Here is a 27,130-nt window from a genome sequence, read left to right as displayed (position 1 = left end):
GGTTCACACTTGACGATTATGGATGCTTAATGCGTTGGGAATTCCATTGATTATGGAGGAAGCCTAGGAAGATAGCAATTAACCTATTGTTTTTGAAATAGTATAAATAGTCAATTCTTTTTCTCAACTCTTGATGAGAATCATGTCTTCCTGGCCTGTTCCCCCCTTGACTTGTTATTTGAAACCCCCCGTCTTCCCGTTCTTTGTCCAATTCCTAAAACGTTTCAAAGATTGACTACCACAATGGCAGCACATGAGAACGATAACAATGTGATCCTCGACATCCTCATAGTCGGCGCGGGACCGTGCGGCCTCGCCGTCGCCTCGCGGCTGTGCGAGCGGTCCCCGTCGGCGCTCTTTACCGATGAGGAGCACCAGCGGTATCACTGGATCAAGAAGCACGGGCACAGAATGTCGCTCAAGTGTAGAAAGGGTGGGGCCGTGATCCCAAGCAGCAGTAGCAGCAGCAGCAGCAGCTGTTGCAGCGATGCCGGCGGCGATGCTCAGGCCAAATGCCGGCTGCGGTACAAGACACTGGTGCTAGATGCCACGGGGGATAGCTGGATGAATAGGTGGAACAAGCTGTTTGCTACTTTCCAGATCTCGCATCTCCGCAGTCCCATGTTTTGGCACGTCGACCCAGCCGAGAGGGATGCGCTCCTGGCTTGGGCGCACGAGCTAGGGAGGCAGGATGACCTGGTGGAGCTGAGGGGTTGTGTGGGCAAGGAGATCAGCAAGCATCTCCGCAAGACTAGAATATCAAAGCATTCAAAGTAAGTGACCTAGAACGATGACTTGAGATGTGCTTTGGATTGAGTGAAATAAATATATGTGTATACTAACAACAACTGTTTTGACAACCCTAACGTAGGCATCATTCAGTGGTTGAGATTGACGAGCGTGAGAGAAAAGACTACTACACGCCGCCACAGGCTGTGTTCGCCGACCACAACAGAAGTATTGCCAGTAGATATGGAATACAAGACGGTCTAATCCGGCAAGGGCGGGTACAGGACATCAAGTATGCCAAGTTTCCCCATGTCTCGAGGACAGAAGATCTCTTTCAGGTCAAGAGCGAGGATGGCACCACACACTATGCCCGTTCAGTCGTCCTTGCTGTTGGGCCAGCAAATGCTCCAAACATCCCGGCCGGCATCGAGGGCCTATCTCCCGCTCCAGGACAGTGGGAACAGCCCCCGCGGACGTCGCACTCGATGCGGATAACGCACGGTCAGATACCAGATCCAGCGGTCCAGAAGATCGTAAACTCTGGAAGGACGACAAACGTGCTGGTCATCGGTGGAGGATTGACATCGGCACAGATCAGCGACGTCAACATCCGGAAGGGTGTCACAAAGGTGTGGCACATGATGCGAGGCACAGCCAAGATCAAAGCTTTTGACGTCGACCTGGCGTGGATGGGCAAGTACCGCAACGTAGAGCATGCATACTTTTGGGGCGCCGAGTCGGATGAGGAACGGCTCGAGCAGATCCGCAAGGCCCGTGGCGGAGGTAGCATACCGTCACTCTACTGGAAGAAAGTGAAGGCACACATTGCCTCTGGGAGGTTGGAGTTGAGACAAAAGACCAAACTCACCAGCGCGAGCTTTGACGAAGCGTCACAGAAGTGGACAGTGAAAACGGAGCCACCGATAGACGAAGCCATCCTGCCAAAGTTTGACTTTATCTACTTTGCAACGGGCATCGAGGCCAACGTCGAAACCCTGCCGTACATGCAGACGCTACTAGAGTCGCACCCCATACCTACCGAGGGCGGACTGCCGTGTCTGACCGAGGACCTCATGTGGAGGGACGATGTGCCACTGTTCGTGGCGGGGCGCTTGGCTTCATTGAGACTGGGCCCAGCAGGACCAAACCTGGGGGGTGCGAGGACCGGCGCCGAAAGGATCAGCTGGGCGTTGGACGAATTCCTCGAGGAGAGGTTGGCCAGTGAGGAGTCGGAGGGGTTCGAGCCCGAGATCTTTGACGAGGAACAGGTGGCGTTTGTGACTGGCAGAAACAACCGATATCGCACGTTGTCCATCGAGGGTGAAGAGGATTGGTGATCCGGTTGACGTGTATATCGGGCACGCAGGGGTTCTGCATGTAGACTTTTCGGTACCTTTGGTTGCCACAATATATTAAAGTTGGGTAAATACCTACTTCTTTTGAATCTCATTGATGGATCAACCAGGAGCAAGTGATAGAGCTAGACTTTTGCAGTAACCCATGTCCTCCGGATACCTTACATAGTAACCCCGACCCCGTAGCTTGATGCTATTTTTATCTTTATTCCAAATACTTAGCTCTGGCTAGTTGCCGATCGCCGAGCCTGATTGGGAAATCACTATAACAAAGCGGGAACACGGTACAGTATCCTCCAAGCACTCTTCGGAAATAAAGACATTGAATGACTGTTTGACTGGTCGTTCAATATTTATTTTGATCTTATCCTCAATAGGTGTGTCACATTCGGATACGGCATCTCGGAAGTGTTTGCGAAGACTGTTGAGAGAAGAACACTGGGTAAAAAAAAATCATTTCAGAGTCGAGCCCGATCAATTGCATCATAGACTTTTTTTTTTTTTTTTTTTTTTTTTTTTTTTTTTTTTTTTTTTTTTTTCTTTCCTGTCCGTATCAATCAACGGACATGCCTGCCGATTATAATTAATCAGACACACTTCCTTCCTTCATGAATTCCTTCCCATTCCAGTCTAGTACCCTGCCAGGTCTTTTTGACTACCCAGGTAAGGTAGGTTTCTTTCCGAATTGTGCTATGGCCTCTCCGAGTTTTAAAGACAGCCAGTCCCGCTGTCCAAAGTTTGATTGCGCTTGGCCTTTGCACCACACCCCTAGCCGCAAAACTCAACCTTGGCCAAACGACTACTCAATAAACTTCAACTAGGCACGGTACTCAAAATGTCAAAATGAAACGATGGCATTGTTATCCAACATACCTATGATGACTAAACAAAGTCAACACTGTCAACCACAGACCGACGGACAAGAAGCACCGACTCTCTCAGCCCTCAATCCTTGGCAGCTAGAGAAGAACATCACCACCCCCATGGTATTCCTCAAATTCATCCATAAGGGCATCCGTCTAGGGTGAATCCTGGGGCTTCTCACGCCAGTCAGGTGCTCGCTTCTCAAGAAAGGCAGCGATGCCCTCTCGTTTATGTGCTGTTCCATACGAGAAGTAGTACAGACTTCGCTCGAACTCGTCATCCCTCCCCAGGTTGTCACTACGGCAGATGGCCTCTTTGGCCAATTGTACCGCCGTGGAGCTGAGATGAGCAACCTCTGCGGCTTTGGCAACGGCGCCCTCCAGAACCGATCCAGCAGGGAAGATCTCTGCGACCAAGCCATGATGGAGTGCTTCTTGGCTCGTGATTGTTGCTCCAAACAATATCATGCGCATCGCCTATTGAGATGATACCGCCAGTCAGTATCGTCGACTGCTCAACATCCATAACCTTGGTCTTGGTTCATCGGCAACTTACCAAGTACTTTCCCATGGAGTTTGTCAAACGTTGGGTGCCACCAGCCCCTGGGATCAAGCCGATCTTAACCTCTGGGAGGCCAAACTTTGCGCTTTCAGAAGCAAAGATCAGATCGCACTGAGAAGTATTCATTCAGTCAGCATTAGCACTCGAAGCCATTCGTCCAAGCAGGTTGCATGTCAGGCCCGATTTACCGCGAGAGCAACCTCGAATCCGCCGCCAAGCTATCGCCATTATAGCATTTAATTACGTTAGCGAACGTTGACACCACCTTGGAGGGCTCAAACTGGAATTCTCACAGCCATCCCTTCCACGGCGGCAAAGATGGGCTTCCTAAAAGATGAGAATCCATGGCACAGATCCTCGAGATACCGGCACTTTCGCGCGCCCTCTCCGTCAAGAGCCGATATCTCCTTGATGTCGGCACCAGCTGTGAAGGGAATGTGAGCTTGATTGCCGAACCGTCCACCCAAATCACTCCATTACGGACAGCCACGTACCACAAAAGAATGTCGCACTGCCTGTCACCACCACCGCCTTGACCGTTTCGTCTATCGATGCATCACGAAGTTTGCCGAGCAATTGATTGATAAGACTCTGCGAAAGAGCGTTTCGCTTGTCTGGCCGGTTCAACTGCAGAACTAGAACGCCGGGACTAGGCGTGCCGCTCTTCACCAGATTTGTTTCCGTGGTGGCCATGGTTCGCGCGGGGTTTGGGGTCGGGAAGTGGTGGGTAAATCCAAAGGATTGATGTTGTGGCAAGCTCCGTCGGCTCGATATAACCTTGAACCGTCGTTGATGTGCAATCCGATCACCTAAAAGGTCCAAGGTGGCTAGAGCGACGCAGATGGATGTCACAAACATATCCGGGCGGGGAAGTTATGAGGTCCGTGTGGCACAAGCGGTGCCCCGACTGGACGTTCCGAAGCAGGAAAAAGGAGACCACACACGGATTGACCCCGACCGGGCGGATGGCGATCCCGTGGAGTTGCACGCCACCGTTACGTTGCACCTGCAACAGGAAAGCAATCAACTATCGCATCCATGGTTGAGCAGGTCAAGTCAAGTGCATTGGTTCCGAGAACGAATCTGGAAGGAGCATGAGCTGGTTAACGTCATGAATTTGACTATCAAGAAGCAGCGCAGCAAAGTCTCTGGTTTCACCAGTATCGTCTACAACCCCATCCCGGTCCGCAAGTTCGCTTGTGGACGGGCGAAATTCCACCATTGAGGGGCCGAGGTGCAATGCAACTGAAAATTGTCCGCGGCGAACAGGGGGTCTAGAGCATCTACGTGGTATCGAAAGAGAACGGCAGTCGCCTGGGCATGATGTACAGCCATAACCCCTTCTTGTCTGTGGAAGATATACCACAAAGAGCTAGGGAAGCAACCTGACACCATCCTCGGTGAAGTTGACTCGCAGCAGTGAATATTGCGCCACACGCCCGCCACCCGGATCACGAGTCATGCAGCCAGAACGGTCTATCAGGGGGAGATTGTTACATACATGCATTGACCTCTTGGGATAAATTGCTTTTTATCCAGGGGAAGAGACAGACAGATAGCAGCCCTCTCTACGGATGGAGAAAAGTGCAAGAAGAAAATCGCGGTCAAAGACGAAACAAGCGAGGGCCAACGGGTGTATTCACGTGTATCCGCGGAACGGTTCGTCTACCTCTAGCGCGCCGCGCCAGGCCGCCCTCATTTCGGTCGAGTGGGGAAACGGGCCTGAGAAACAGCTGCAAGCCGGTTTTGTTTGATTTGACCAGCCGCTGCTCGCCCTATAGAGTCGCTCGTTTAAAGATGCGGAAGGCGTTGCGACGGATGAGTTTTGCCGCGCCGGCCACGTGCACCCCAATTCACCAGCCAAAGACGTGTTCGAGAGACGCCACCACCTGCCAGATAGTAGGGTCGGGTATGCATACAGGTTGATCGCTTGAGCAATTATCACCAGCGTCTTCAGGGGCGTGTACTCTAGGACAAGGGTTGTTCCGCCAACACGAATTTATCCTGCCTCTATCTACCTCGGGGATTCGACAGAAGTGGCTGAATACTGCTTTAATATTGCTACTATTTACCATGGTTAACAAACTGCGTAAAAGCAGCTCGGCATATCTGGGTCACTACCAGTGCCTTTTCTGGAAGACATCCCCGCTTGGTTGTGGTCACGAATTGGGCAGGTCGCCCGTCATTGATCCGCTGAAGACCGGAGATGGACTTTTAGTCGTGGTTCTGAAGCGAAAACCCGCTGTTTGAGAATGCCCAGACATGTAAATCACCCGGCAATCCAAGGTGGTTCTCCAGGAATCCCTATTCATTTTATTCGTTTCGTTTCCCGCGAACTAGACGTCATTTTAACCCGCTCCAGCATAGCTGGTCGAAAATAACAACAACAAACACAAATGGTTTGAAAAGTCATCTGCATACGCCCAAGTCTGGTCGATGACTTAATGCTGACATGATTGACGGCTAAAAACCGGATATGTCAATAACATACCGAGTTATTGACCTGTATCTTCATTCATCTCCGACAAACGTGCTGGGCTATTATACGAAAAGGTTAATCAGCCCTCGGGACGTATGCACGTATGAATCCTTGGCTGCCGTACCTACGCTGCGGTACTATGTACGCACTAAGTACGTCGCAGTCAGTAGGTGGTAGTTGCGTGGATTCCAACTGGGATTTGCACAAGGGGGAAGGTGGGAATGTTTCCAAATCCGTCCAAGTTTGGAGCCGTTCGTCGTCGCACGGCCTAATTACTTTGGAAAAGGCTACTGGCTCCCCAAATTGCTCTACATACCTACATATGAACAAACTTTATCAGCTTTAACGCAACCTATCACTATGCCATCCTCGTAAGGTATGATTTGTGCAAAGGGGAAAGGGGGTCTTCACTTGTGATCAACATATAGGACGAACTGATCTGATATTGATCATTTTGATCCATGCCCCTCGATCCCCTAAAGTCCGACCCTTTTCTCCTTCCGTTATTTTCATGCTCTTTTTTGCGTTCAATAATTTGTTGTTCAGATTTTGTTTCTTTTTTGGGATGGATTAGGAATAGGTCCGCTTCCGGGTTGAACAACCGTGGATACCTATGGATGTTGCTCCTTAATATGCAGATCGACATGGTGTGCTATGTAAACCTACCTAGCTTGATTGTTCCGGATCTGCCACGAAAAGCGCCGATAGTGCTGGCAGCCAGAAAGGTTTTTTTTTTATTATTATTATTAATTTTTTTTTTTTTTTTATTCCCCTCCAGACAAACCCTTGGCGTCACACCAATGGAACCTTTTTGATCCTGCAGATCCGTCACGATTCAACACAGCACCTCGGCCTGGTAGGTAGGTGTCGCTTATCGACCAGAAAAGTCTTTTTGTTTATGGTTCAGGTCTTTTAACGTGTTCCACTGTCTAAGATTGTGGATCCGGGGATGCAATACAGGGCAGGGCGAGGCGATGGGGAGTAAGTGTTTGTCACAGTGATGCGGACCCTCGTCGATTCGAACACAAACATTCAGAATCAACCTCGGCAAATTCTCATCAACACGTGGATATTAATTGTTGAAAGTTACTCAAATCCGTTTGTAAGCAAGGTACGTTATTATGTGCACATATTTTTTTTTTCTTTTTCTTTTTTGTTTGACGTGAGGACCTGAATTCGTTTGGCGATCCGAGTGGCTCCATATTCTCCTCATCGCACGGTGGTGGTCAAAGCGCTTTTCGACATATGCTCGATGAGATATTCGATTAAACTTGGGAAAAAGAACAGGCAAATCCAAAGGAAAAGCAACATGGAGCATATTATTCCGTTACGGAAAGCCTTCCCCGGGCCGTTGAAGAGGAGGGGGTGTGGTTTTCTTTTTCGTTGTGTGCACGTTATCCTTTTTTTTTTTTAATTCTGTTCATTTCTTCTCTTATTATGTCTTTAAGCTGGCGCTGCATCTCTCTCTTCAGCTGCTTCCCTATCTGGCCCATCGGCACCGGCATATTCCACACAAGGTACCGTACTTTTGTACCGTTGGTAGGGATGGATGTTGTCTTGTGTGCACATTGGGAGTGGGTCCGGTCCCCCTTACATGGCCATGTACAAGATCACTTTGGACCGTTACATATTCCTTTCTACCAGGGTCGCGATATTGCGTTGATGCTCCTCCCCAGCAAGGAAAGTGTACCGTCAAAAGGGCTGGCCGGCCTTATTACCCAAACGTTCTGGGGGTCCCGGCGCGTGATGGCGGGATGGCCTCCATCTTTTTTTTTTCTCTTCTTTTTACTTCTGGTTGTGGTCATGGATTGTTCGCGACAAAGCTCTTCCCGAAGGTGGGCTCAGTGCCAAGAGCGAAGTTACACCCCCTTTCCTCGTCCTGTTGAACCCGTATATATTCTAGAATCGCTTCATGTATATAAGGTCCCCAGTAGTCCCTCTGATGTCCGGTTGGGTTACTCGGTCCAAGATTCACAAGTTCATGGGATATCACTCTACATCCATATTACATTACTTCCTACGATACCGTCACACCTTTTAATCCTACGACATCTCGTCTTTGTCTACCCGTCAACTTGGTTAAGGTGTATCGCTAGTCGGTGTCGATCCATTGTCATCCAAACTTCACGACACACCTTCTACAGTACTACCTATTCTTTAACACCTCGTTTCTATCTATCATATACCCCGCAGAGAGTCATATACATGACCCCGACATAGGCGCCTATTGATATTCATCCGGATGATATAGCATCTGCATGACACAACAATAGTCCCTCGACCCACCCTCACATATACACACACCCACACAGCATGTCACAGGACAACAACAGAACATTAATGCTGCCGCCGCAGTCGCAGGTGGCGGCACATAACAGCCTGCCGCTCCGCTTCAGCGACGGGCCGAGGCAGGACGTGCCGTTCCCGACCGTCACGGCCGCCATCTTCCACCAGGCCAGGACGCAGCCGTCCCGGCCCGCGGCGCGCGACCTCACGTCAAAGACCAACGGGCCGCGCGAGGTGACGTACGCAACCCTAGCCCGCCGCGCAAGAGTCCTGGCCGCAAAGCTCCGGCGGCTGGGCGTGCAGCCCGGAGACAGGGTGCCGCTGGTGGTGAAGCGCGGCATCGAGATGCTGGTCGGCATCGTGGCGGTCCTCTCCTGCGGCGCCCAGTACGTCCCGCTCGACGGCGGCGTCGTCCCGGACTCGACCCTCAAGGTCGTCCTGCGCCAAGCCGGAGAGAGATTGGCCCTCGTCATGCCTTCGACCGAGTACCGCGTCCGCGCCGTCAGCGTCGACTGCGTCACCGTCGTCATCCCCGTCGTCGAGGGTGACGAGGCGGAGGAGGCCGAGCAGGAGCGACTCGGAGAGTACGAGAAGGCGGCAGCCGAGGAGGGGTTTGTCGACCTCGCCAGGCCGGAGCTTGGGTGTTATGTTATTTACACTTCTGGTGAGTTTTCTTCCCCCGCTTCAGATGCAGTTGGGTTGTCTTTTTATGTATGTAACAAAAGTGAGCTGACTTGTGGTTTTGTGTTCAACAGGCACTACAGGTGAGCCAAAGGGTGTCGATGTGATGCACAGCAATGTCACCAACCTCCTCTGTCTTGGCCCTGGAAACCTTGGTATCCAGCCAGGGATGAGCGTTGGACAGGTCCTGAATATCTCATTCGATATGGGTAAGTAAGCCTACGATGTGCATGCTTATCAATTAAACACTTGTGTCGACTAACAACATGTTTTAATCAATTTAGCCGCATGGGAGATTCTTGGATGCTTGTGTAATGGAGGCACTCTTGTTCTCCGAGGATCTGATTGGTTGCCGACTATTAAGGAGGTGAGTTAATCTCAAGAAAACAGAGCCCCTAAATTGTTTTTACATCACACCGGAAGGTCTTCTTTTATGCTTCCTTTTCTTGAACTAACGAATGGCCTGGTTTTGTTCAGATTGATGTTCTCATTTGCACTCCTAGCATCCTCGCAAAGTATAACCCTGTAGAATTCCCAAGGATCAAGACGGTGGCTACTGCCGGAGAGCCCAGCAACCAAAGGTAAGGGAATAAAGAAACAAAAACCTCCCCCTTGAACAAAGCGATGGGGTTCTAACATGTCTCACAGGCTGGCTGATCTCTGGGCAACGCATGGCACCTATTACAACTGCTGCGGGCCCACAGAAACAACAATCGTCAACACCATGTCCAAGCATGTCCCCGGCGCTCCCCTTTCCATCGGAGTACCAACCCCAAACAACTCGGTTTACATCCTGGATGAGCACCTCAACCCCGTTCCTTTTGGAGAGCCTGGAGTGATGTGGGCTGGAGGTGCTGGTGTCTCGCGGGGTTACATTGGTCTGCCTGAAAAGACGCAAGAGAAGTACCTGCCGGATCCGTTTGCCAACAATGGGTGAGTTTTTTTTTTTTTTTCTTTTTTTTCAGCAGTTTTCTTATGATTTGATGGTTCAGGAGACAAACAGCTGACTCTGGTATAGAACTCAAATGTACAACACGGGTGATTTGGGCAGGTGGAACCAAGATGGAAGCATTGACATTCTGGGACGAGTGGATGATCAGATCAAGATCAAGGTGAGTTTACCTGAGATTTATTTTGTGGTCTCAAGCTCAGAACATAAATACTGACAATTCACTCGTAGGGATTCCGCGTTGAGCTTGACGGTGTCTCGGCCTCGCTCTGCTCTGGCCCCGGCATCACGGGTGCTGTTGCTCTCTTCATCAACCAGGAAATCCATGGTTTTATATCCCCGCGAGTCTGTGATCTGGATGCCCTGAAGGAGCACCTGTCAAAAAGTCAGCCCTATTATGCTGTACCCACAAAGTTTCATTGCATGGATGATCTGCCGCATACAGCCAACGGCAAGCTGGACAAGAGGGCACTCCGCGAGTATGCGGCAGCCAAGCAGAGCCTCGCTTCGGCCTCGGACAGCAACCTCTCCGAGACCAGCAGCAGCAACCTCTCAGACGCAACCACTGCAACCTCCATCGACGAGAAGAAGGAGATGCAACAGCAGATCGATCTCAGCGCCGAGGTACCAGAAAAGACGTGGAAGAAGCCGATTCGCAACCTTGTCTACCGCGTCTTCATCGTCTACCGGTTTCTGTTCTCGGTCGTTGGAATTGCCAACCTCACCGCTCTGGTCTGCATTCTCGCAACCGGTATCCCGCGAGTGTGGCTCACCAACATGACTGCCATAAACCTCGTTTTGGCTGTTCTCATTCGCCAGGACCACGTCATCAATGCCCTCTACACCATATGTTGCTCGATACCTACATCCTGGCCACTCGCTATTCGTGCCCGCGCCGCAAAGATCTACCACCTCGGTGGCCTTCACTCTTCTGCCGCCTTCTGCGCAGGTGTATGGCTGCTGGCTTCGACAATCAACGGCGCCGTCTGCTCCCTCACCGACTGCGGCCCTGCCTCTGGTCCTCAGCAGTCGGTCGCGTCGGCCGTTATCTCGTGGCTCCTTATCATTCTTTTTGGTGTCATGTTCGGCTTCGCGTACCCTCCCATCCGCAAAAAGTATCACAACAGGTTCGAGCTCGTGCACCGCTTTGTGGGCTGGTCGATGTTGGGCGTCTTCTGGATCGAGACCTTCATCAGCGCCAGCGACGTGTCCCGTGCCACCGGCATCGAACTCCACGTCGCCATCGCTCAGTCTGCATCCATCTGGCTGCTCACCGTCGCCACCTTCAGCATCGCCCTGTCTTGGATGTATCTCAAGAAGGTGCCCGTCGACGCCGAGGTTCTCTCTGACCACGCCGTGCGCCTCCACTTTGACTACACCGTTCCCGTGAACGGCAGCTTCACGCGCATCTCGAACCGCCCGCTGTTCGAGTGGCACTCGTTCGCCACTGTGCCTGCCCCGCAGCCCGCCAACGGCCGCCCCGCGGGCTACTCGCTCGTCGTGTCCAACGCGGGCGACTGGACCAAGGCAATGATCCAGAACCCGCCAAGCCACCTGTGGGTGCGCAGCGCGCCGACGTGCGGCGTCATGCGCGTCGCCACCCTCTTCAACCGCGTCGTCGTCATGGCCACCGGGTCAGGCATTGGTCCGCTCATGGGACACATCCAGAGGCCTTCCTGCGCAACCCAGCTCATCTGGAGCACGCCCAACCCGGAGAAGACGTTTGGAAAGGGTATCATTGACACCATCCACGCCACCATCCCCGACGCGATCATTCACGACACGCGCGTGTTGGGCCGTCCGGATCTGGTAAAGATGGGCTACAACTTGGCAAAGAGCTTTGGTGCCGAGGCGGTCATTATTATTGCTAATGAGAAGATCACTAAGAAGGTGGTCTATGGGTTGGAGACGAGGGGAGTTCCTGCCTATGGCGCCATTTGGGATAGTTGATCTGGATTTATAGTCTTTTTTTTTCTGTTTTTATCTCCTTTGTCTTTTGTTTCGTCTTTTATGCCAAAAGACCTTGGGGGCTATACTGTGACTTTTTTTTCTTCTTCTTTGTTGGGAGTTTTATTTTGGTTGCGTTGGTTTATTCGTTCGGTTTAGTGGACTGAGTTTTTGCTTGGGTGGACAACACCACCACATGCGTTCTTCTGCACCGTATCCAGCCGGTCACTACTATTTCTTGTGTACAAATAAATACTTGATATCAAATCGTTCTTCATTAATGTTTGTTCCTCTCCCCTCCAGATGAGCATAGTCAATATCATTAAGAGAGTTGCCTAGGAGCATCTCCCACTTAAACTATCCATGTCTTAGTTACGAATTGGACTTTCTTTGTGGTAGTCACATGCTACTTCAAATACTACACCAGGAAAGTCTGTACGCTGCAGAACGTTGCCCCATGGTATGGTCTAATGCATGTTTGGATCTCCAGCCACCTTTTGTTTGTAGGATCTTTACCTCAATCCTTTTTTGTGTGTAGATACTAGCGGGTTTGACTTCAGAGCCCCAAAAAGCCTGTCACTTTTAAGATTCAAGGCTGCCTTATCTCCTGCGAGCACCTTGATGCATCGAGTATTAGGGCGACATTATAGTTACTTGGTAACGATGCATGCATGAAGAGGGCATGGTAGTCTTACGGGCTACTCTAGTAACAACAAACCTATAAATTAATGGCTTTCCCGAATGTTTCTATCTCAGAAGCCTTGGCCGGACTTGTCTTCCATCCACGAGCAGATTGAATTCTACTCCCAAGGCACTGCCCCTTTTTCATCATCCCCCTATTCATATATTTGATAGACTTTCCGTCCATCTTTGTATCCGTTGGGCTTCTTCAAAAATGCACTTTTTCATGAAGTTGTCCATGGTCATCTTGGTCGCTATTGTCGGCAATGTTGTGGCATTGGGATACCCTTATTACCCGTGTAATGACGTACCCGACAATCCAAAGAGGTGGTGCGACGGCTTCGACGGGCTCGACGTGTGAGTTTGCTCTACTACTTTCTGTCCAATTTGCCCTTGAACTCAACCCCCCAATGACTTCCGCTCCCTTATCACATCCCCCTTTTTTTTCTCTACAGATGTATCAACATCTACCCTTCAGAAAACAAATTCGCAGCCGGAACTAAACAGTAAAAAAAAAACATAACCCTAATATACCATAAACCCCAGCGGACAATTTTCCATCATGATCGGCAACGGGTCGGGGATCAAAGAAAAGGAGATCCCGACCATCGAGCGCATCTCAACCATCGAGGTCCGGACGCAACGGGGAAACTTTTCCGGCCGGCTGAACTGCTACACGCAGCAGGGGGAGCTTACGGAGCACCTGTGGACGACCTTCACCAACCCGCTCCTGCCGTGGTCGCTCGACATACACTCGGGCCACGCCTGCTCCTTCATCATCGCCATGGGCGCCTGGGACAACATGTGGATAAACTACTCGAACCAGCACGTCAACGTGCCAGACGACCCGCGCTGCTGGTGGATAGATTACTACAGGTGGAGGTGTGTGCTGCTAGAGAGGCCCGAGGAGGTGGCGAAAGGGCTGAGGTTTGCGAGGAGAATGGTTTGAAAAGCCGGGCTTTTGGGTGGATTTACCGGTCAAAAAGGATGAAAGGAAAAAGAGGGTGAAAAGGGAAAAAAAGGGGGACCTTCCCCTCCCTTGGTTCGGCGTCTGGGGAGGTTGTGAATCGAAGATATGATGATGAATATGTGAGGATAAGAAGACAAAAAGTCGCCTGAATGAAGATATGTAAGCATGAAAACACGATCCCGGGTCTTCTTTGACCTCGCAAATGTGCTTGCATCAAAGGTCCTCCACTGCTAATGATTCCTTCCGATCGATGGCTAAGCCTTGATAGGATTCGTTGGCGAGTTGCTCCTAAGTCAAAACCTAATATTTAAGAATAAAAAAATCTTGATCTAGTCTAGAGCCAAGAGGGTTCTAGATTGATAGCCCCCAGGGCTCTGACGGAACGGAGGGGCTAGGTCATGGCCACTGCGGTGTTCGGAGGTTGGCGTAGCTGTCAAGCTGTGTCGTCCTAGCATCAAAAAATTGAAGTGTCAAATAGAATTCTAGGCCCAGCTGGGCTTATACACGACCACCGACTGGAAACTAAAATCATGACCTGTCAAATAAAATCCTATCAAGCACGTGTCGTTCGGGAAAGCGGCAGAATCGACACTGAGAAGCAACCCTGCCTTTGATGAACCCTACTCGCAGAATGTGCCTGACAATATGTGAATGGCTAATCACATGCATGACTTGTGTGTTTCTGATAAAAACAAGAACAACAAAAGCAAAATAGCAAAGAGTCAAGAAGCAAAGGGGCCAACTGGTGAGTCGTGAGCGGGTATGTGACGCGTAATGCGTTCCTTTTTTTTTTTCTTTTTTTTCTCTTCACTCTCGTTTATTCTCGGTGCGGGTTTAGGTACTTGTTTAGGAAACAAACATGACAAACTTTGATCGATACCAGATTTCGGTATAATCGAGACTACTCGCCGACTCGGACTGTTGTAACATGTCAGTTACAAAAAAGACAAAAAATAAAAAACCTCGCTTGTGCAACCGGTCAATGCCAACCTGAGCATGTTTGTCGACCGAGAGATTCAGAGTGTTATATGTGCGGGTGGGGTTTTAACGGGCCTTCGCGAGAACCTAAATGGCAATATGCAGGGGTTTCCCCGCAACTACGGACCACTATACAGCACTGCTTGTTTGTACAAAAAGAGTGCTGGACAACATGTGAACAAAATTGATGCAACCTCACGACACCATAAATCAACCTTCTTTAAAAGCTCACTCCCAGCTAACTGAAGTAGTAGACTGCTATTGCCAACTTTCAGCCAGTGTTCTATAGCACAACACATATAATTTTCAAGTTTGCACCAATTATGAAGGCGTATTAAATATGTCGCAAAAAAAGAAAAAAGAAAAAAAAAGAGAGAGACAGAGAGAGAGAATCCCAATGCTTGGCATCCTTGTAAATCCCCTGCAATCCACCATAAGATTTTTTTTTCTCGTTATAAACCTTAACGCTCTAATAAATGGGTAATTTAAAGAACTTGCTAGAATGAAATGTAAAAATTGTATTTTTTTAGATCAGTTGTGAGATTTTGAAAAAGTCGAGTCGAGTTTTGGTGTAATACTGGCTATGGTTGCATCGGTTTTGCTCATATACTTTTATCATGGTACCGTACCGTAGCATCGGGCCACGGACAAGACGAACACCACCCACCCATTGACAACTTCCTAAACAGTACGTCCCCTGTCCTATCGCCAATCATATGACGCAATTGCATCCTCGTGGCCCCAAGCGAACCACCCAATGCCCGACCTTTATCCCACACCTTACCTATGTTTGCGGTATAGCCGCTGGGGGATTACATTTTCTCCTTTAATTTTTTTTATCTTTATTTAGTGTTCCTCTTTTTATCTCAAGCGAAATAAAAGAGAGAGATAGAGACACGAGAAAAAATATACAAGGTTCAAAAGCCACGATCAAGCCAAGGTTCCACCTGCTCCTGAGGTCCCTCCCATCTTTCAAGAAACAAGGCCGATGCTGCAGAATACAGTAGTATTCGCCGTGGTTCAAATGCAAGTGGCCCTGGAACTAATACATTTCTGGAGTATCCAACTGACTTGGCGGGCGACCTCGTGCCTCTGTTCTAGGCCTCTTATGGCCCAGACAAGATACCAAGACATGGCTGGACAACTTTGGGTGTGGTGGGTGAGATGACGGGGGTGTGTGTCAATGGGACGGACGTGGCTCGCGCGGGTAGGTCTTTTTTACTAACAGCATAGCCAAGGTAATGTAGGCAAAAAAAAAGAATTATATAAAGAGCATGCAGCGATCACCACTCGAGGATGATCAATCTTGGGCCTTGTCATCCATCAGCCCAGTCCAAGCGAGGTCTTCCCTCTTCTCTGCAGCTCCCCTCCCGTGTCGCCTGCTGCCCGGGCCTCCATCTCCTTCCATCGTTTTCTTCTCTTCATCTCTCATCCCCGAACAGAAAAAGGGCAATGAAGTTCTTTACTCTCCTGGCCGCCGCCGTCACGGTACTGGCGAGCCCTATCGAGTTGGAGAGGCGCCAGTCGGACCTTGTTGCCATCACAGACCAGTTGCTCTACTCGACGTCGCTATCTGATTTCATCGACCGGCGCAACGCTCAAGACCCGCCGACTCTTGACTGGACATCGGACGGCTGCACGTCATCGCCCGACAACCCGCTCGGATTCCCATTTACGCCTGCTTGCAATCGTCACGATTTTGGATACCAAAACTATAGGATTCAGAGTCGATTCACGCAGAGTAACAAATTCAACATTGATAATAACTTCCTGCTCGAGTGTGTTTTTTTTTCTTCCCTCTTAAACTTACTTTTATCTTGTCACCCTCTGATCAATGTTTTTTTTTTCCAAACCCCGTTTCTTCTGCTACTTTATTTGCTTTTTATCTGCTACCGGCCACTAACCAGAAGCTTCGACAAAAAAAACAGTCTGAACAACCAGTGCAATGGTCTAAACATCATCGCTAGGGGTACCTGCAGAGCGCTCGCCGACGTCTACTACGCGGCAGTGCGAGCGTTTGGTGGCAATGACGCCACCCCGGGCAGGAGGAATGAGGACCTAGAGAAGGAGTACAAGGAGAAGCTGGCAATCTACATGGTGTTGCTCGCCGAGGCCAAAAAGGGCAACTACATTTGAGGGGTAGGGGGGAGAAAAAAAACAAAAAAACATCGAAGTGAGACATGGAAAGAGTAAGGTAATGATTACGAAATTTGAGGGCTGGGCCTTCTGGGAGGGGAGGCAGGCATATGTAGGTACATAATTGTCTTTAAAGACATCATCTGCTGGCATGAATACAAGCGTGGCTTTCTAAAGCTTTTCACCCAATTGGGTTTGTTTTTCCGGTGGTCATGTTCCTGAGCTAGAACGCCAAGCGTCGGGGAAGCAAGGCGATCCGGGTGATTGCTGGCGGCACGAGGACGAATCAATCATGGCTGAGAGGATGCTGAAAATTACCTACCACGGAACCCTGGTTTTACTTGCCACACATGCTTCATCTGGGATGGCTGGCAAATGAGTGGTCCAGAGGATCAATTATTAATTCGAAGAATCACAATCGAGTTCATCCAACCTTGTAAAAGAAAAAAAAAGTTCAGCATAATTTACAGTAACACTGCAATGGAATCAATTGACACATTCGCTGTATTCTATTTTACCGTATCATAGCGCTCCACAGGAATCGGCAGAATGAATAAGCTAATAAACTAGCTCAGCTCACCTGTCGATCGAAGCCTTTCCCCCTCCTTGTTTTCCCCCACTTGCCCTTTTTGGCCGCCAAGACGGCACTTGGCGTGGATGATAAAAATGGTGACGATGTTATACGTACAATAATACCTGGGTACTGTAGTAGTGAGTAAGGTAACCTAAGGTAGGTATATAATAATATACAACAGGACCCCCTGAATGAATCTGCATGTGGATAGGTACTCGAATTTGCCCTGTAAATACACCAAAATTGTAAAGCCCCATTTGGTACCTCCCATGTTTCCCGACACAGGGCTTTATTAAAGAATTCTTTAATTTGCCCTGTAACCACATACTATATTATTTTGCAAGCCAGTTTGTAGGTGGTCAATTCCCGCTTATTATCCTATCTGATTTTGTCAATTGGCAAATAACTTGCAAAGGAGCCCTGACGTTTACATTCAATTAAGGGCCCGGGTGTACTCGGTTTAATAGGGCCGGCCCTGCACACAAATAAATCCGCAATTGCATGCACTCTGGGCCAGATTTGGGAATCTACCGACCTGCAGTAGAGATATGAAGCCAACTAGAACTATTTTAGTTGAGGGAACCATTACAAATCCGAATCGCCAAGTCGCACCTCGCGTTTGAGACTCGCTTTTGAAATCCACTTTGCTGTGACTAATCGAGAATCAAAGCTTTATTCAGAACAACATACCTAAGGTAGGCAACGAGAATACGTAATGTAAACAAAATACCATGATGCCATATTTTAGTAGCGGATGCACAATGCTCTCGAGTATAAGTATCATAATGGAACTAGATGTCTTGCTTGGTTCTTAGTTTTATTGTTCCAATCTTCATCAACATCTTACGAACTCTGCAGAGGCCAAAAGGCATAAATCACTAAAATAAAATAAAAGAGAGACAAAGAAACAAGTTTCATCATGGAAACCGTTCTCATCGTCGGCTCAACAGGCAATATCGGCATCGCGGCTGCCCATGGAGCCCTTCAAGCCGGCCGTAAAATCCTAGCCGTGGTTCGCAGCCAAGCCTCGGCTGACAAGCTCATCAAGGCCATCGGATCCGCCGAGAACATCACCACGGTCGTGGCCGACGTCACATCGGGTACGGGCATCAAGGGTGTGGTGGATCGGGTCCGGGCCGGAGAGCTGCCGGCTTTCCAACATGTTTACGCATGCGGTGGGTTCACGAGTTGTTTACTTTTGCACGGGTTTGTTATCAACAACCAAGCGAACTAGTTCTAACAAATCATGTCATGTTTTCTTTTCGGAGTCCAGCTGGCGGTGAATATTCACCCATCAAGCTCACAGAGATTACCACCGAAACCCTCCGTCGGAACATGAGTTCCGGATTTGAATGCAACTTTTGTAAGTCGTCATCATCTCACATCTCCTGATTTCCAGAACTATATCTTCGCCGCAGACCACACTAACCATTTGCACAACTAAAAAATAACCCCTCCCACAGTCGCCTACCGCGACACCATCGGCTACCTGGTGGAGCAGAACCACCCAAACAGCACCTGGACCATCTGCACGGGGGCTCAGGGCGACCTGGCCATCTTCCCGCTGCCGGCCATGACCCAAGGTCCGCTCTTTTCCATGGCCACGGCGGCCAGCCGAGAGAACGCAGACACGAACGTGCGCTTCGTCGAGGTCTACCTCGCCTTCCTGGTGTTGGTCGACCACAAGGCCGCCGAGCACGACGCGGTGCCTTCGTCCGAGTTTGGCAGGGTGTACGCCAAGATCTTGGATGATCAGGCCGTCAAGGGCGCCAGGGTCTGGGTTCAGAAGAGGGAGGATATTGAGACGTTGAGGTTCACGAGCAAGTTTTGAGTTTCTTGTTTTTTTTTTTCTTTTCTTGGACGAATAGGAAAGCATGCAACTTCTGCCTCTGTCTTTTTTTGTTTATCTGTCTTCTTATGTCTTCTCTCTCCGTCTATTGGTATCTAGTCTACAAGCTTCAAAATCTACGTATAAAACGGTACAAATTCTCATTCATGGCAAGAACCTTGCTTATCCCCGGCGCCATTACCTCGACTCCATGCGGCAACCCGAGGTAGTGGTGGAACTCGACCTCGACTCCGGCCCGGGCGAGCGCTCCCGCGAACGTAATGACCTCGCCGCGGAACAGATCCAGCTCCGGGACGTCCACAAACGTCGGCGGCAGGCCGCGCAGCCTATCCAGCCCCGCCCGCCCCGGCGCCGCGTACACGGACATGTTTTCATCCGTCCTCTCCGCCCTCGTCTTTCCGCCCGCGTACGCCGTCCAGGCCAGCTCGTTGGCCAAGCTGCTCCACACGTGGTACCGCCGCGACGGATCGTCGGGCGACCCGGTCGTGCGGTCGTCTAGCATCGGGTAGCGCAGCGCCACGCCGGCGGGCAGCGGGAGCTCTGCTTCTGAACTACCACTACCGCTGCTGCTGCTGCTGCTGCGTCTGTCGCGCGCCATCAGGGACACGCCGGCTGTGATGCCGCCGCCGGCGCTGATGCCGAACAGGACGACGCGCGCCGGGTCGACGCCCAGGTCCGCGGCGTGCGTCTGCACCCAGCGCAGCGTCGCGTAGACGTCTTCCAGCGCCGCAGGGGCGGGGTGTTCGGGTGCGAGCCGGTACGCGGGCACGAACACCTGGCTGCGCGTCTGGACGGCCATGTTTCCGGCGTAGGTGGTGTTTGAGGGGGCGTCGCCCATGACGAGGCCGCCGCCGAAGGTGAAGACGACGGCGCGGGCTGGTGGTTGCGTCGTTGCTTCCGATGCCGCTGAGGAGGGCTCCAGGCTGAAGTGAAGGACTTGTATCGGGGTGCCGTCGGCGGATGTGACGGTGTGGGAGGGTAGCTGGATGGAGCCGGCTGCTGGGGGAGGGATGGTCTCCGGCCGGAAGATGGATGTGTATATGGCGCGGAGGGCATTCACGTCGCTGGGTGTGCCGATGTCTAGGGCTTCACTCCAGATTGGTTGCAGCTCTGGGTCTACTGTTGGTGTGGCCATTGTTAAGTGTATTTGTCGCTGTGTCCTTTTTGACTGTTGGGTTGAATGGTTTTGATGTGAGATGTATGCGGTCTATGTTGGATAGAGCAGGTGAAAATGGGTACGGCGGCGATGCATTTATATATTGCTCAGTCCATGTCTACTTAAGTAGGTACGTACTTGTAGTAGCCGGCATAGTCGTGAATTACTGATTCATAAAGTCCCTTCACAGAAAGAGCATAGATTCCCTTGGCACATTAGCAGTAAGGTTTGTGGCTGTGAACCGTCAAACCTCTACCCGAATTCTTGCTTCTTACCGTGATCGACTAGACTAGGTATAGTAAGAAAGCGGTAATTCGGGCTTGCTTGTCACGGATTTCGGGCAATCGCACTGTTACAACAACCCGTCCAAAATTTGGGTTGACCAAAAACCATCAGCGGCTGGGGTAGAGGATTTGCAGAAACTCGAAAGTAGGTATACAATTGACAGTTGAATTCCGCCCTAATGACATGCCATCCATCCACCCGAATACCGCGGGACACGATGTAGAACAAAACGTTGATGGTGTGGTCGATGGTGTTCTGCGCATTATGACTCATTATGGTAAAATGCGGCTGTGTTTCTCGTCCGCGTAGGCTGCTTTTGCCAATGTCATGGTATCGAGCATAATGTGTGTATTTGAGCCACAGAGAATATCGTGTTGATAATTATTCTGTCAAGGTACGAAAAGATCTGGCTCAGAATGGATGCAGCATTACTTGGGACTAATCCAGACTAGACTTAGAACTATTCTAGATCTAACAAGTATTTTCTGAACTGTTATACCGTACATAGTAAATTGATTTGCACCGAGGGTACAAAGTGCGGGGGAAGAGGTGGAGGCCATCTTTCTTCCCCCTCATTTATCATCGGCTACAACAGTGCGATCGTCGTAACCGATTATCTCGAGTTTATCTAGACTAGAACTTGTCTTTGTCGGTCTTGATCTCTCCACAAAACCATGATTGTTTTTCTTGCTTTCAAGTTTTAAAGTTCACGTATCGTCGCAACGAAAGATGATCAAGACAAAGAAACCACAGACGTTGTTGTTGTACGTGATAAACTATCAAGATCAAAATCAAAACAAAATCAACAAACCATCTTACCCCCAACCATGACTTCATCTCATGCCAACCGGCTTTGTTATCGCAATGCAGATTCCATCACCAGCTTCCTCTTTTGGAAATGGTCCTTTCGAACAGAACCCTGACAATGATGGCGACGACCCGAGAAATATGCAGCACTTTAGCAGCGGTCAGCGTATACTTGCATGTCTTGGCGGTAACATGACGAAATTTAGTCATGTTGTCGTATCTTTCGCCCATGGAATGAATTCAAAGGAGATTTTATAAGTGTACGACGACATTTTATAGGCAAGACAAACATGCGCTCAGCCATCCCTTTGTGCTACGGTCTTGCGCTTATGATCCCATAAACGTGTAGTCCACGGGGCTGTTAACTTCATATCCTGGAAAAAATTCGACACCAAAACATGGCGAGCGTCAAGACACTCGTCGCCACACTGGCCACAGCGACCATGTGCGTCCAAGCTTGCCTACAAGACAGCCATGAGATCCAGCGCCGCACCGAGCGCCGGCTCTCTCGTGGATCGGCATCGTCCAACCTGATCAGGCGGGCCTCTGTGACATCTCCGCCTGTCCTAACAGAAACGGAACGCATCCTCGTCGACTCGTTCGACAACAGCAGCATCGCAGAGTGGTCGTACTACTACAGCTCTGGCATGCGTCTGGCCGGCTCCAACAGGTCGCAGGCCGAGTGGACGCGGCAGATGTGGCAGGGCGCCGGGCTCGAGGTCCAGATCGCAGAGTACTGGATCACGTACACTGAGCCCAGTCAGAGCTCGCTGCGTCTGCGAAGGCCGGATGGGTCGGCGCACATCGCACAGCTGAGGGAGGATGTGTTGGAGGGAGACGAACAGACGGCGAACCCGGATGAGAAGATTGCGTTTCATGCGTTGTCCGGCAGTGGAAATGTCAGCGCAGAATATGTTTATGTTAGGTATGTTTTCTCTGTTCGTTTCTTTTGGATACAAGAACATAAACAACCCCCTAAATCCATAACACTAACAAACAACCAAGACGTGGCACCCGCGGCGACTTCAAGCGCCTCGTAGACCTCGGGGTTGACCTCAAAGGCAAGATCGCCCTGGCGCAGTACGGCGGGACTAACCGCGGCGTCAAGATCAAGAACGCACAGGAGAACGGCATGGTCGGAACCGTGCTCTACACGGACCCGCTCGAAGACGGCCAGGTCACCGAGGCCAACGGCTACAAGCCCTATCCCGACGGGCCAGCCCGACATCCTTCGGCCATCCAGCGCGGCTCGACCCGCTGGGCGTCGCTGTCCTTTGGCGACCCGTCCACCATCGGCTACCCGTCGCTCCGGGACGCTCCCCGCGGCGACATCAGCGACCTGGGGCCCAAGATCCCATCCATCCCCGTCAGCATGCGCGACGGCCTGCAGCTGCTGCGGGCCCTCGACGGTCACGGCGTGTCGGGCACGGAAGCGAACCGCAGCAGCTGGGTCGGCGCCTTTGCAAACGTCAGCTACAGCAGCGGGCCGGCGCCGGGGGCCACGCTCGACATGGTGCACTTTATGGAGCGGAGGTTGGAGCCGGCTTGGGACGTCATGGGCTACATCAACGGCACTTCCGAGGACGAGTTTGTCATTATCGGGAACCACAGGGATGGCTGGACGACGGGAGGCGCAGCGGATGCCATCTCGGGCGGTTCGATCTTGGTTGAGATGGCGAGGGCGTTTGGCAAGCTTATCGAAGAGGGGTGGAAGCCACGCCGGACCATCATTTTTGGGTCGTGGGACGCAGAGGAGTTTGGGTTGATGGGGTCGACTGAGTGGGTTGAAGACCACCTGCCCGAGCTGGTTGGTAAGGCCGTGGCGTACATCAACCTAGACACTGCCGTCTCGGGACCAAGGACAGCTATCACCGGATCTGGAGAGATTCAGACCATTGCCATTGAGCTGATGAAGAAGGTGGCGTTTCCCGAGAGGTACGGCGTCGGCGAGACGCTGTACGACATGTGGTACAATAGCACCTCGGGATATGTTGGGCCGCTGGGGAGCGGGAGTGACTATGCTGCATTTTACCACAACGGCATTAGCTCTGTGAGTTGAAGTTAACATTTTTTGTTATGTTCAGAAAAGATAAAAATACCGCAAAAAAGACACAACACTTACACGATAGATGCAACAGCTCGATATATCAGGAGGTCCAGGCAAGGGCGATCCAGTTTACCAGTATCACTCGTACGTTTGTTCCAGTGCCGAGAAGTTGTTGCGACCAGGCTTCAATCATGACTAACAACCCCCCAAAAAAAAGACTTTACGATACGTACAACTGGATGGCCAACTACGCAGACCCAGGCTTTCAGGTCCACAAAGCCATGGGACAGTGGGTGACGTTGCTCATGTACCACCTAGCCGACGACCCCCTGATCCCATTTGATCTCCCCAACGCCGCCACCACCCTGCGCGTTCTATTTGAAGACCTCGAAGACGACATGGCAGAGCTCTTCCCGAGCATCACCGACCTCGACCTATCTCCTCTCTCTGACGCCATCACCGTATTCGAAACCGCCGCCGAGGCCATCGACAAGCTCGCAACCCAAGCGCTGTCTCACAACGACACGGTACTCCTCGACGTCATCAACTCCAAGTACCGCGACTTCAACCGGGGATACGCCAGTCAGGGCGCCCTGCCGGGCCGTCTGACTTACAACAACATCGTGAGCGCCCCTGGGCTTGACAACGGGTACGGCGCGAGCGTGTTCCCTGCCGTCGGGGACAGCCTGGACCAGGGGAACAGGGAACTGGCGGACGAGTGGATAGTCAAGAGCGCGAATGCCGTGCTGAGGGCTGCTGAGATTTTGACGATTTAGGCCCAGCACCTACGTAATAGTAGTAATTGTTGATGAGGGTGTCTTTTTTTTTTCTCTCTCTCCGGCTTGGCAGGGAGAGGCTTGCGTGGTTACAAGACTAAACTACTCCGTTGGAACGTCACTAGTGGGTTGGCATTTTTTTTTGGCTCAGATCGTCCGCGTATTCGCATTCGGCCTTTGCATCACCCTGGAGTTGACTTGTTCAAACGCCCACTAACATCGCGGGTAAATATGGACTTTAAGCATGGATACCACTGAAACTTGAGTTAGTATACTGCCGAGTATATACTGTCATCCAACGTTTCTTTTTGTAACTACTCATGTCTAGCTTTTCCATGATAACATAAGATCGAATATCTCTTTCTTGCCTGTCTAAGACTTCCCACAAAGTACCTTACCAAGGGTCCCAATACTTTGCCAGTGAAGGAAGGGGTTGCCGCGTGGAGTATTGCATCTGTGTGGCAAAAAAAAAATCAAATCATTTGATCTCTTCTGCCGACTTCTATCATCCCAAAACAGGCGATGCAATTGGCATACCCAGACAGATCTGGTGGATCCCATCAAAGCAAAGGCCTAAGATGAAAAACTGCAGCAGTTAACATGCGAGCCCATCATCTATCTACGTGGTACCACACACACTATGTAAACACGGTAGTGCTGACTGGTATAAACTTAATGAGTGTTTGTACTGTTCGCTAGGCCAACAAAAAAAAAAGGTTGACACCAACAGACGAGCACTCAACCTTTAGCGTTTTGTATAAATCCGAACAAGGAAAAACGCCAATGTTGCTCTAGCCACGCTTGACACGGTGTACATAGTAGATCTTTACAGCCAAGATTATTCCATCTCGATCTCCCCCAGACACCACACCATAATCTTTTAATACTAGCACATCCCGGACCCCCCGATAATAAAAAAGAAGAACAATAAAAGGCAATTACGCAAAACACTGAGACGTGACAGACCCTCTACCCCCCCTCACAAATCCCACGGGCATGACATGTGACGACCGGGAACGTCCAAGGTCATAGCGGGTATGTGCCACAGCAGTCAACTCTTTTTTTTTCCCCCATGCCAATGCGAGTACGTCTTGTTCTGGGTTACAGTATGTAAGAACAAAAGAAAGAGTGAATTTGTACTATGCAGTAAAAAAAAAAAGTAAAAAAAAAGAAGAAGTGATAGGATGACGATAACTGTTATCTCATCTTGTTAAACCCCCCCTCCCCATCCGACGTTTCATGATTTTTCTGGCCCTCGCCCTCCAAGACAAACCAGCCCAGGCCCCTTCTTCTCTCTCTCTCTCTCCCCCTTCGTCTTTCTTCTTGATCACATTGGATGAAAATAACCGAACGGTTTAAACTAGTTACGGCCTGTGCGAATATTTTGGCATGAGGTGTTTTGGCATGACGTTTCGGAACTTTAAAGAATCGCAGCCCTAAAAAGTACCATTTAATCCGTTTGGCCCCTTGGTTTATTCAATCGAAAAAAACTCCTTTTTTTTTTGTTGTTGTAAGTTGTCAAAAAAAGAAGGAGAGGGTGGGGAACAATACTCTCAGAGGCCAAAGAAAAAAAACCAATAACTTTATTAAACGGCAAACAACATCCGAGAGGGGGTGTCACCTTACCATCGACCAGTAAAAAAATAAAATTCAAACGAACGAAGAGGAGGGGGGAAAAAAGGAGAAAGGAATAAAAAAAAGATACAAAAAAAAATGGCAGGCATTCGTTGGGGCAGTTTATTTCCCATAGTGATGGGCGTCGTCGCCGTCGCACTGGGGATAACACTGCTGGCCACGGGAAACAAGGTCAGCAGCGCAAACGTCAATGATGCGTGGCTCATTGTAAGTCATCAATTCTAAACAACAGGCTCGTCATAGGGGTTAGGATCTCTTTTTCTTCCGAATAATTCTCTGTAACTGACAAACAAACATAAAAAAAACACTGCTCAATATGACCAAGGCAGGGCAGAGCCAGATCGAGATAACACCAGCCAACAACGGTCCAGCCAGCGGCAATGCGGACCCAAACAGCGTCCAGGGAATCCTCAACGGCCTCATCAACGGCATCTCCAACAACCTGACTGGAATGATCAACGGCGCCGTCCAGGACCTCCAGGGCCAGCTCATCAGCAACGTGACCAAGTCGCTCAACCTCAAGGACACTTATGTCATGTTTGTCACTCGGCAATGCGAGGGCGACTATGTGGATCGGCTGAATCCACGCTCCGAGATTAAGATCACGGATTGCTATTCCTACGATGACAAGAACAAAGGTGAGTTTTCATTTGTCTCTGGGGTAGAAAACGAGAAAAAACCAAAAAAAAAAAAAAAAAGCAAGCTGACATCAATATACAACCACCCCTAAAACCAGGCCTCCGACGAATCTCCAACAGCATCCCCAGCACCTTCACCGTCGCGACCGCCAATGTCACCGTGCCGCTGATCCAAGTGATGAGCACGACCATCGGCCTGCTGGTCGACATCATCAGCATCGGCAGCCGCTTCATGACGGCCATGCTGATAATCGGCGTCATCGGCACGGGCGTCGCCGTGATAGGCTCATTTGTGTTCCTGGCGACCGGCCGGAAGCGCCTGGCCGTCGTGGCGTGGACGGGCTCCGCGCTGCTCGGCTCGGCCGCCTTTGGGGTCCTTGCCGTCGCGGGCACGGCCATCGCGTACGGCGGGTCCAGCGCCATGGACTCGGCGGGTGGTGCGCTCAACATGTCGGCCAGGACCACGAGCGCCTTCCTGGCGCTGGCTTGGCTGGCCGCCGTGTTTGCCGGCTTCGCCGCCATGTTTTGGTGGGTGGTCTGGTTCGTCGAGTTCAGGCGCCACTCGTACAAGAAGAGGGCGCGCACGCCCAACCAGGTTGGCAATTACAAGGGCATCTGGCAGGAGGTCAAGAACGATCACACCGTCACGGATGCTGAGCCCGGTTCCAAGGAGGAGGCGGTCATCATGGGTACCGCGCAGCCGTTGGCAACGACGAGGTTTGTTTGAGCCTCGGGTTTTTGGGCGGG

General features: G+C 50.6%; 11 protein-coding genes across 11 annotated transcripts; 8 read left to right on the top strand and 3 right to left on the bottom strand.

Annotated features, from left to right (window-relative positions):
- Nucleotides 1-243: 243 nt before the first annotated feature.
- PgNI_04159 (uncharacterized protein) lies at nucleotides 244-2,162 on the top strand (the record flags this gene model as incomplete). The annotated part of the gene is made up of 2 exons (XM_031124210.1): nucleotides 244-773; nucleotides 872-2,162. 2 exons carry the CDS (start codon nucleotides 244-246, stop codon nucleotides 2,064-2,066), a joined length of 1,725 nt encoding a protein of 574 aa, XP_030985517.1. The 3' UTR covers nucleotides 2,067-2,162.
- A 456-nt stretch (nucleotides 2,163-2,618) lies between these two features.
- On the bottom strand, nucleotides 2,619-4,202 carry PgNI_04158 (uncharacterized protein; the record flags this gene model as incomplete). Its single annotated transcript, XM_031124209.1, has 5 exons — nucleotides 2,619-3,424; nucleotides 3,504-3,620; nucleotides 3,698-3,727; nucleotides 3,803-3,933; nucleotides 4,004-4,202. The coding sequence occupies 5 exons, from the start codon at nucleotides 4,200-4,202 to the stop codon at nucleotides 3,104-3,106; spliced, it is 798 nt and encodes a 265-aa protein (XP_030985518.1). The 3' UTR covers nucleotides 2,619-3,103.
- Nucleotides 4,203-4,350: 148 nt separating this feature from the next.
- On the top strand, nucleotides 4,351-4,734 carry PgNI_04157 (uncharacterized protein; the record flags this gene model as incomplete). Its single annotated transcript, XM_031124208.1, has 1 exon — nucleotides 4,351-4,734. The coding sequence occupies one exon, from the start codon at nucleotides 4,351-4,353 to the stop codon at nucleotides 4,732-4,734; it is 384 nt and encodes a 127-aa protein (XP_030985511.1).
- A 3,567-nt stretch (nucleotides 4,735-8,301) lies between these two features.
- PgNI_04156 (uncharacterized protein) lies at nucleotides 8,302-11,854 on the top strand (the record flags this gene model as incomplete). The annotated part of the gene is made up of 7 exons (XM_031124207.1): nucleotides 8,302-8,938; nucleotides 9,030-9,164; nucleotides 9,240-9,322; nucleotides 9,433-9,536; nucleotides 9,604-9,888; nucleotides 9,974-10,067; nucleotides 10,136-11,854. The coding sequence occupies 7 exons, from the start codon at nucleotides 8,302-8,304 to the stop codon at nucleotides 11,852-11,854; spliced, it is 3,057 nt and encodes a 1,018-aa protein (XP_030985512.1).
- An 892-nt stretch (nucleotides 11,855-12,746) lies between these two features.
- On the top strand, nucleotides 12,747-13,481 carry PgNI_04155 (uncharacterized protein; the record flags this gene model as incomplete). The annotated part of the gene is made up of 2 exons (XM_031124206.1): nucleotides 12,747-12,889; nucleotides 13,079-13,481. The coding sequence occupies 2 exons, from the start codon at nucleotides 12,747-12,749 to the stop codon at nucleotides 13,479-13,481; spliced, it is 546 nt and encodes a 181-aa protein (XP_030985509.1).
- A 2,169-nt stretch (nucleotides 13,482-15,650) lies between these two features.
- On the top strand, nucleotides 15,651-16,934 carry PgNI_04154 (uncharacterized protein). The gene is made up of 2 exons (XM_031124205.1): nucleotides 15,651-16,258; nucleotides 16,409-16,934. Exons 1-2 carry the CDS (start codon nucleotides 15,777-15,779, stop codon nucleotides 16,614-16,616), a joined length of 690 nt encoding a protein of 229 aa, XP_030985510.1. The 5' UTR covers nucleotides 15,651-15,776; the 3' UTR covers nucleotides 16,617-16,934.
- Nucleotides 16,935-18,109: 1,175 nt separating this feature from the next.
- Nucleotides 18,110-19,052, top strand: PgNI_04153 (uncharacterized protein; the record flags this gene model as incomplete). The annotated part of the gene is made up of 3 exons (XM_031124204.1): nucleotides 18,110-18,365; nucleotides 18,464-18,553; nucleotides 18,654-19,052. The coding sequence occupies 3 exons, from the start codon at nucleotides 18,110-18,112 to the stop codon at nucleotides 19,019-19,021; spliced, it is 714 nt and encodes a 237-aa protein (XP_030985515.1). The 3' UTR covers nucleotides 19,022-19,052.
- Nucleotides 18,194-20,174, bottom strand: PgNI_04152 (uncharacterized protein; the record flags this gene model as incomplete). The annotated part of the gene is made up of 3 exons (XM_031124203.1): nucleotides 18,194-18,334; nucleotides 18,662-18,966; nucleotides 19,160-20,174. 3 exons carry the CDS (start codon nucleotides 20,172-20,174, stop codon nucleotides 18,194-18,196), a joined length of 1,461 nt encoding a protein of 486 aa, XP_030985516.1.
- A 284-nt stretch (nucleotides 20,175-20,458) lies between these two features.
- Nucleotides 20,459-20,885, bottom strand: PgNI_04151 (uncharacterized protein). The gene is made up of 2 exons (XM_031124202.1): nucleotides 20,635-20,885; nucleotides 20,459-20,544 (listed from the first exon to the last, which is right to left on the bottom strand). The coding sequence occupies exons 1-2, from the start codon at nucleotides 20,741-20,743 to the stop codon at nucleotides 20,480-20,482; spliced, it is 174 nt and encodes a 57-aa protein (XP_030985513.1). The 5' UTR covers nucleotides 20,744-20,885; the 3' UTR covers nucleotides 20,459-20,479.
- On the top strand, nucleotides 20,863-24,494 carry PgNI_04150 (uncharacterized protein). Its single transcript, XM_031124201.1, has 4 exons — nucleotides 20,863-22,212; nucleotides 22,293-23,337; nucleotides 23,417-23,478; nucleotides 23,552-24,494. The coding sequence occupies exons 1-4, from the start codon at nucleotides 21,686-21,688 to the stop codon at nucleotides 24,108-24,110; spliced, it is 2,193 nt and encodes a 730-aa protein (XP_030985514.1). The 5' UTR covers nucleotides 20,863-21,685; the 3' UTR covers nucleotides 24,111-24,494.
- Nucleotides 24,495-25,823: 1,329 nt separating this feature from the next.
- PgNI_04149 (uncharacterized protein) lies at nucleotides 25,824-27,110 on the top strand (the record flags this gene model as incomplete). The annotated part of the gene is made up of 3 exons (XM_031124200.1): nucleotides 25,824-25,952; nucleotides 26,071-26,383; nucleotides 26,482-27,110. The coding sequence occupies 3 exons, from the start codon at nucleotides 25,824-25,826 to the stop codon at nucleotides 27,108-27,110; spliced, it is 1,071 nt and encodes a 356-aa protein (XP_030984207.1).
- Between the last annotated feature and the right edge of the window lie 20 nt (nucleotides 27,111-27,130).

Source organism: Pyricularia grisea, assembly GCF_004355905.1.
Source record: "Pyricularia grisea strain NI907 chromosome Unknown Pyricularia_grisea_NI907_Scaffold_2, whole genome shotgun sequence".
NCBI classification, from domain to species: domain Eukaryota; kingdom Fungi; phylum Ascomycota; class Sordariomycetes; order Magnaporthales; family Pyriculariaceae; genus Pyricularia; species Pyricularia grisea.
The sequence above is the reverse complement of the archived record's forward strand: the minus strand, read 5'-3'. Positions and strand labels throughout refer to the sequence as shown.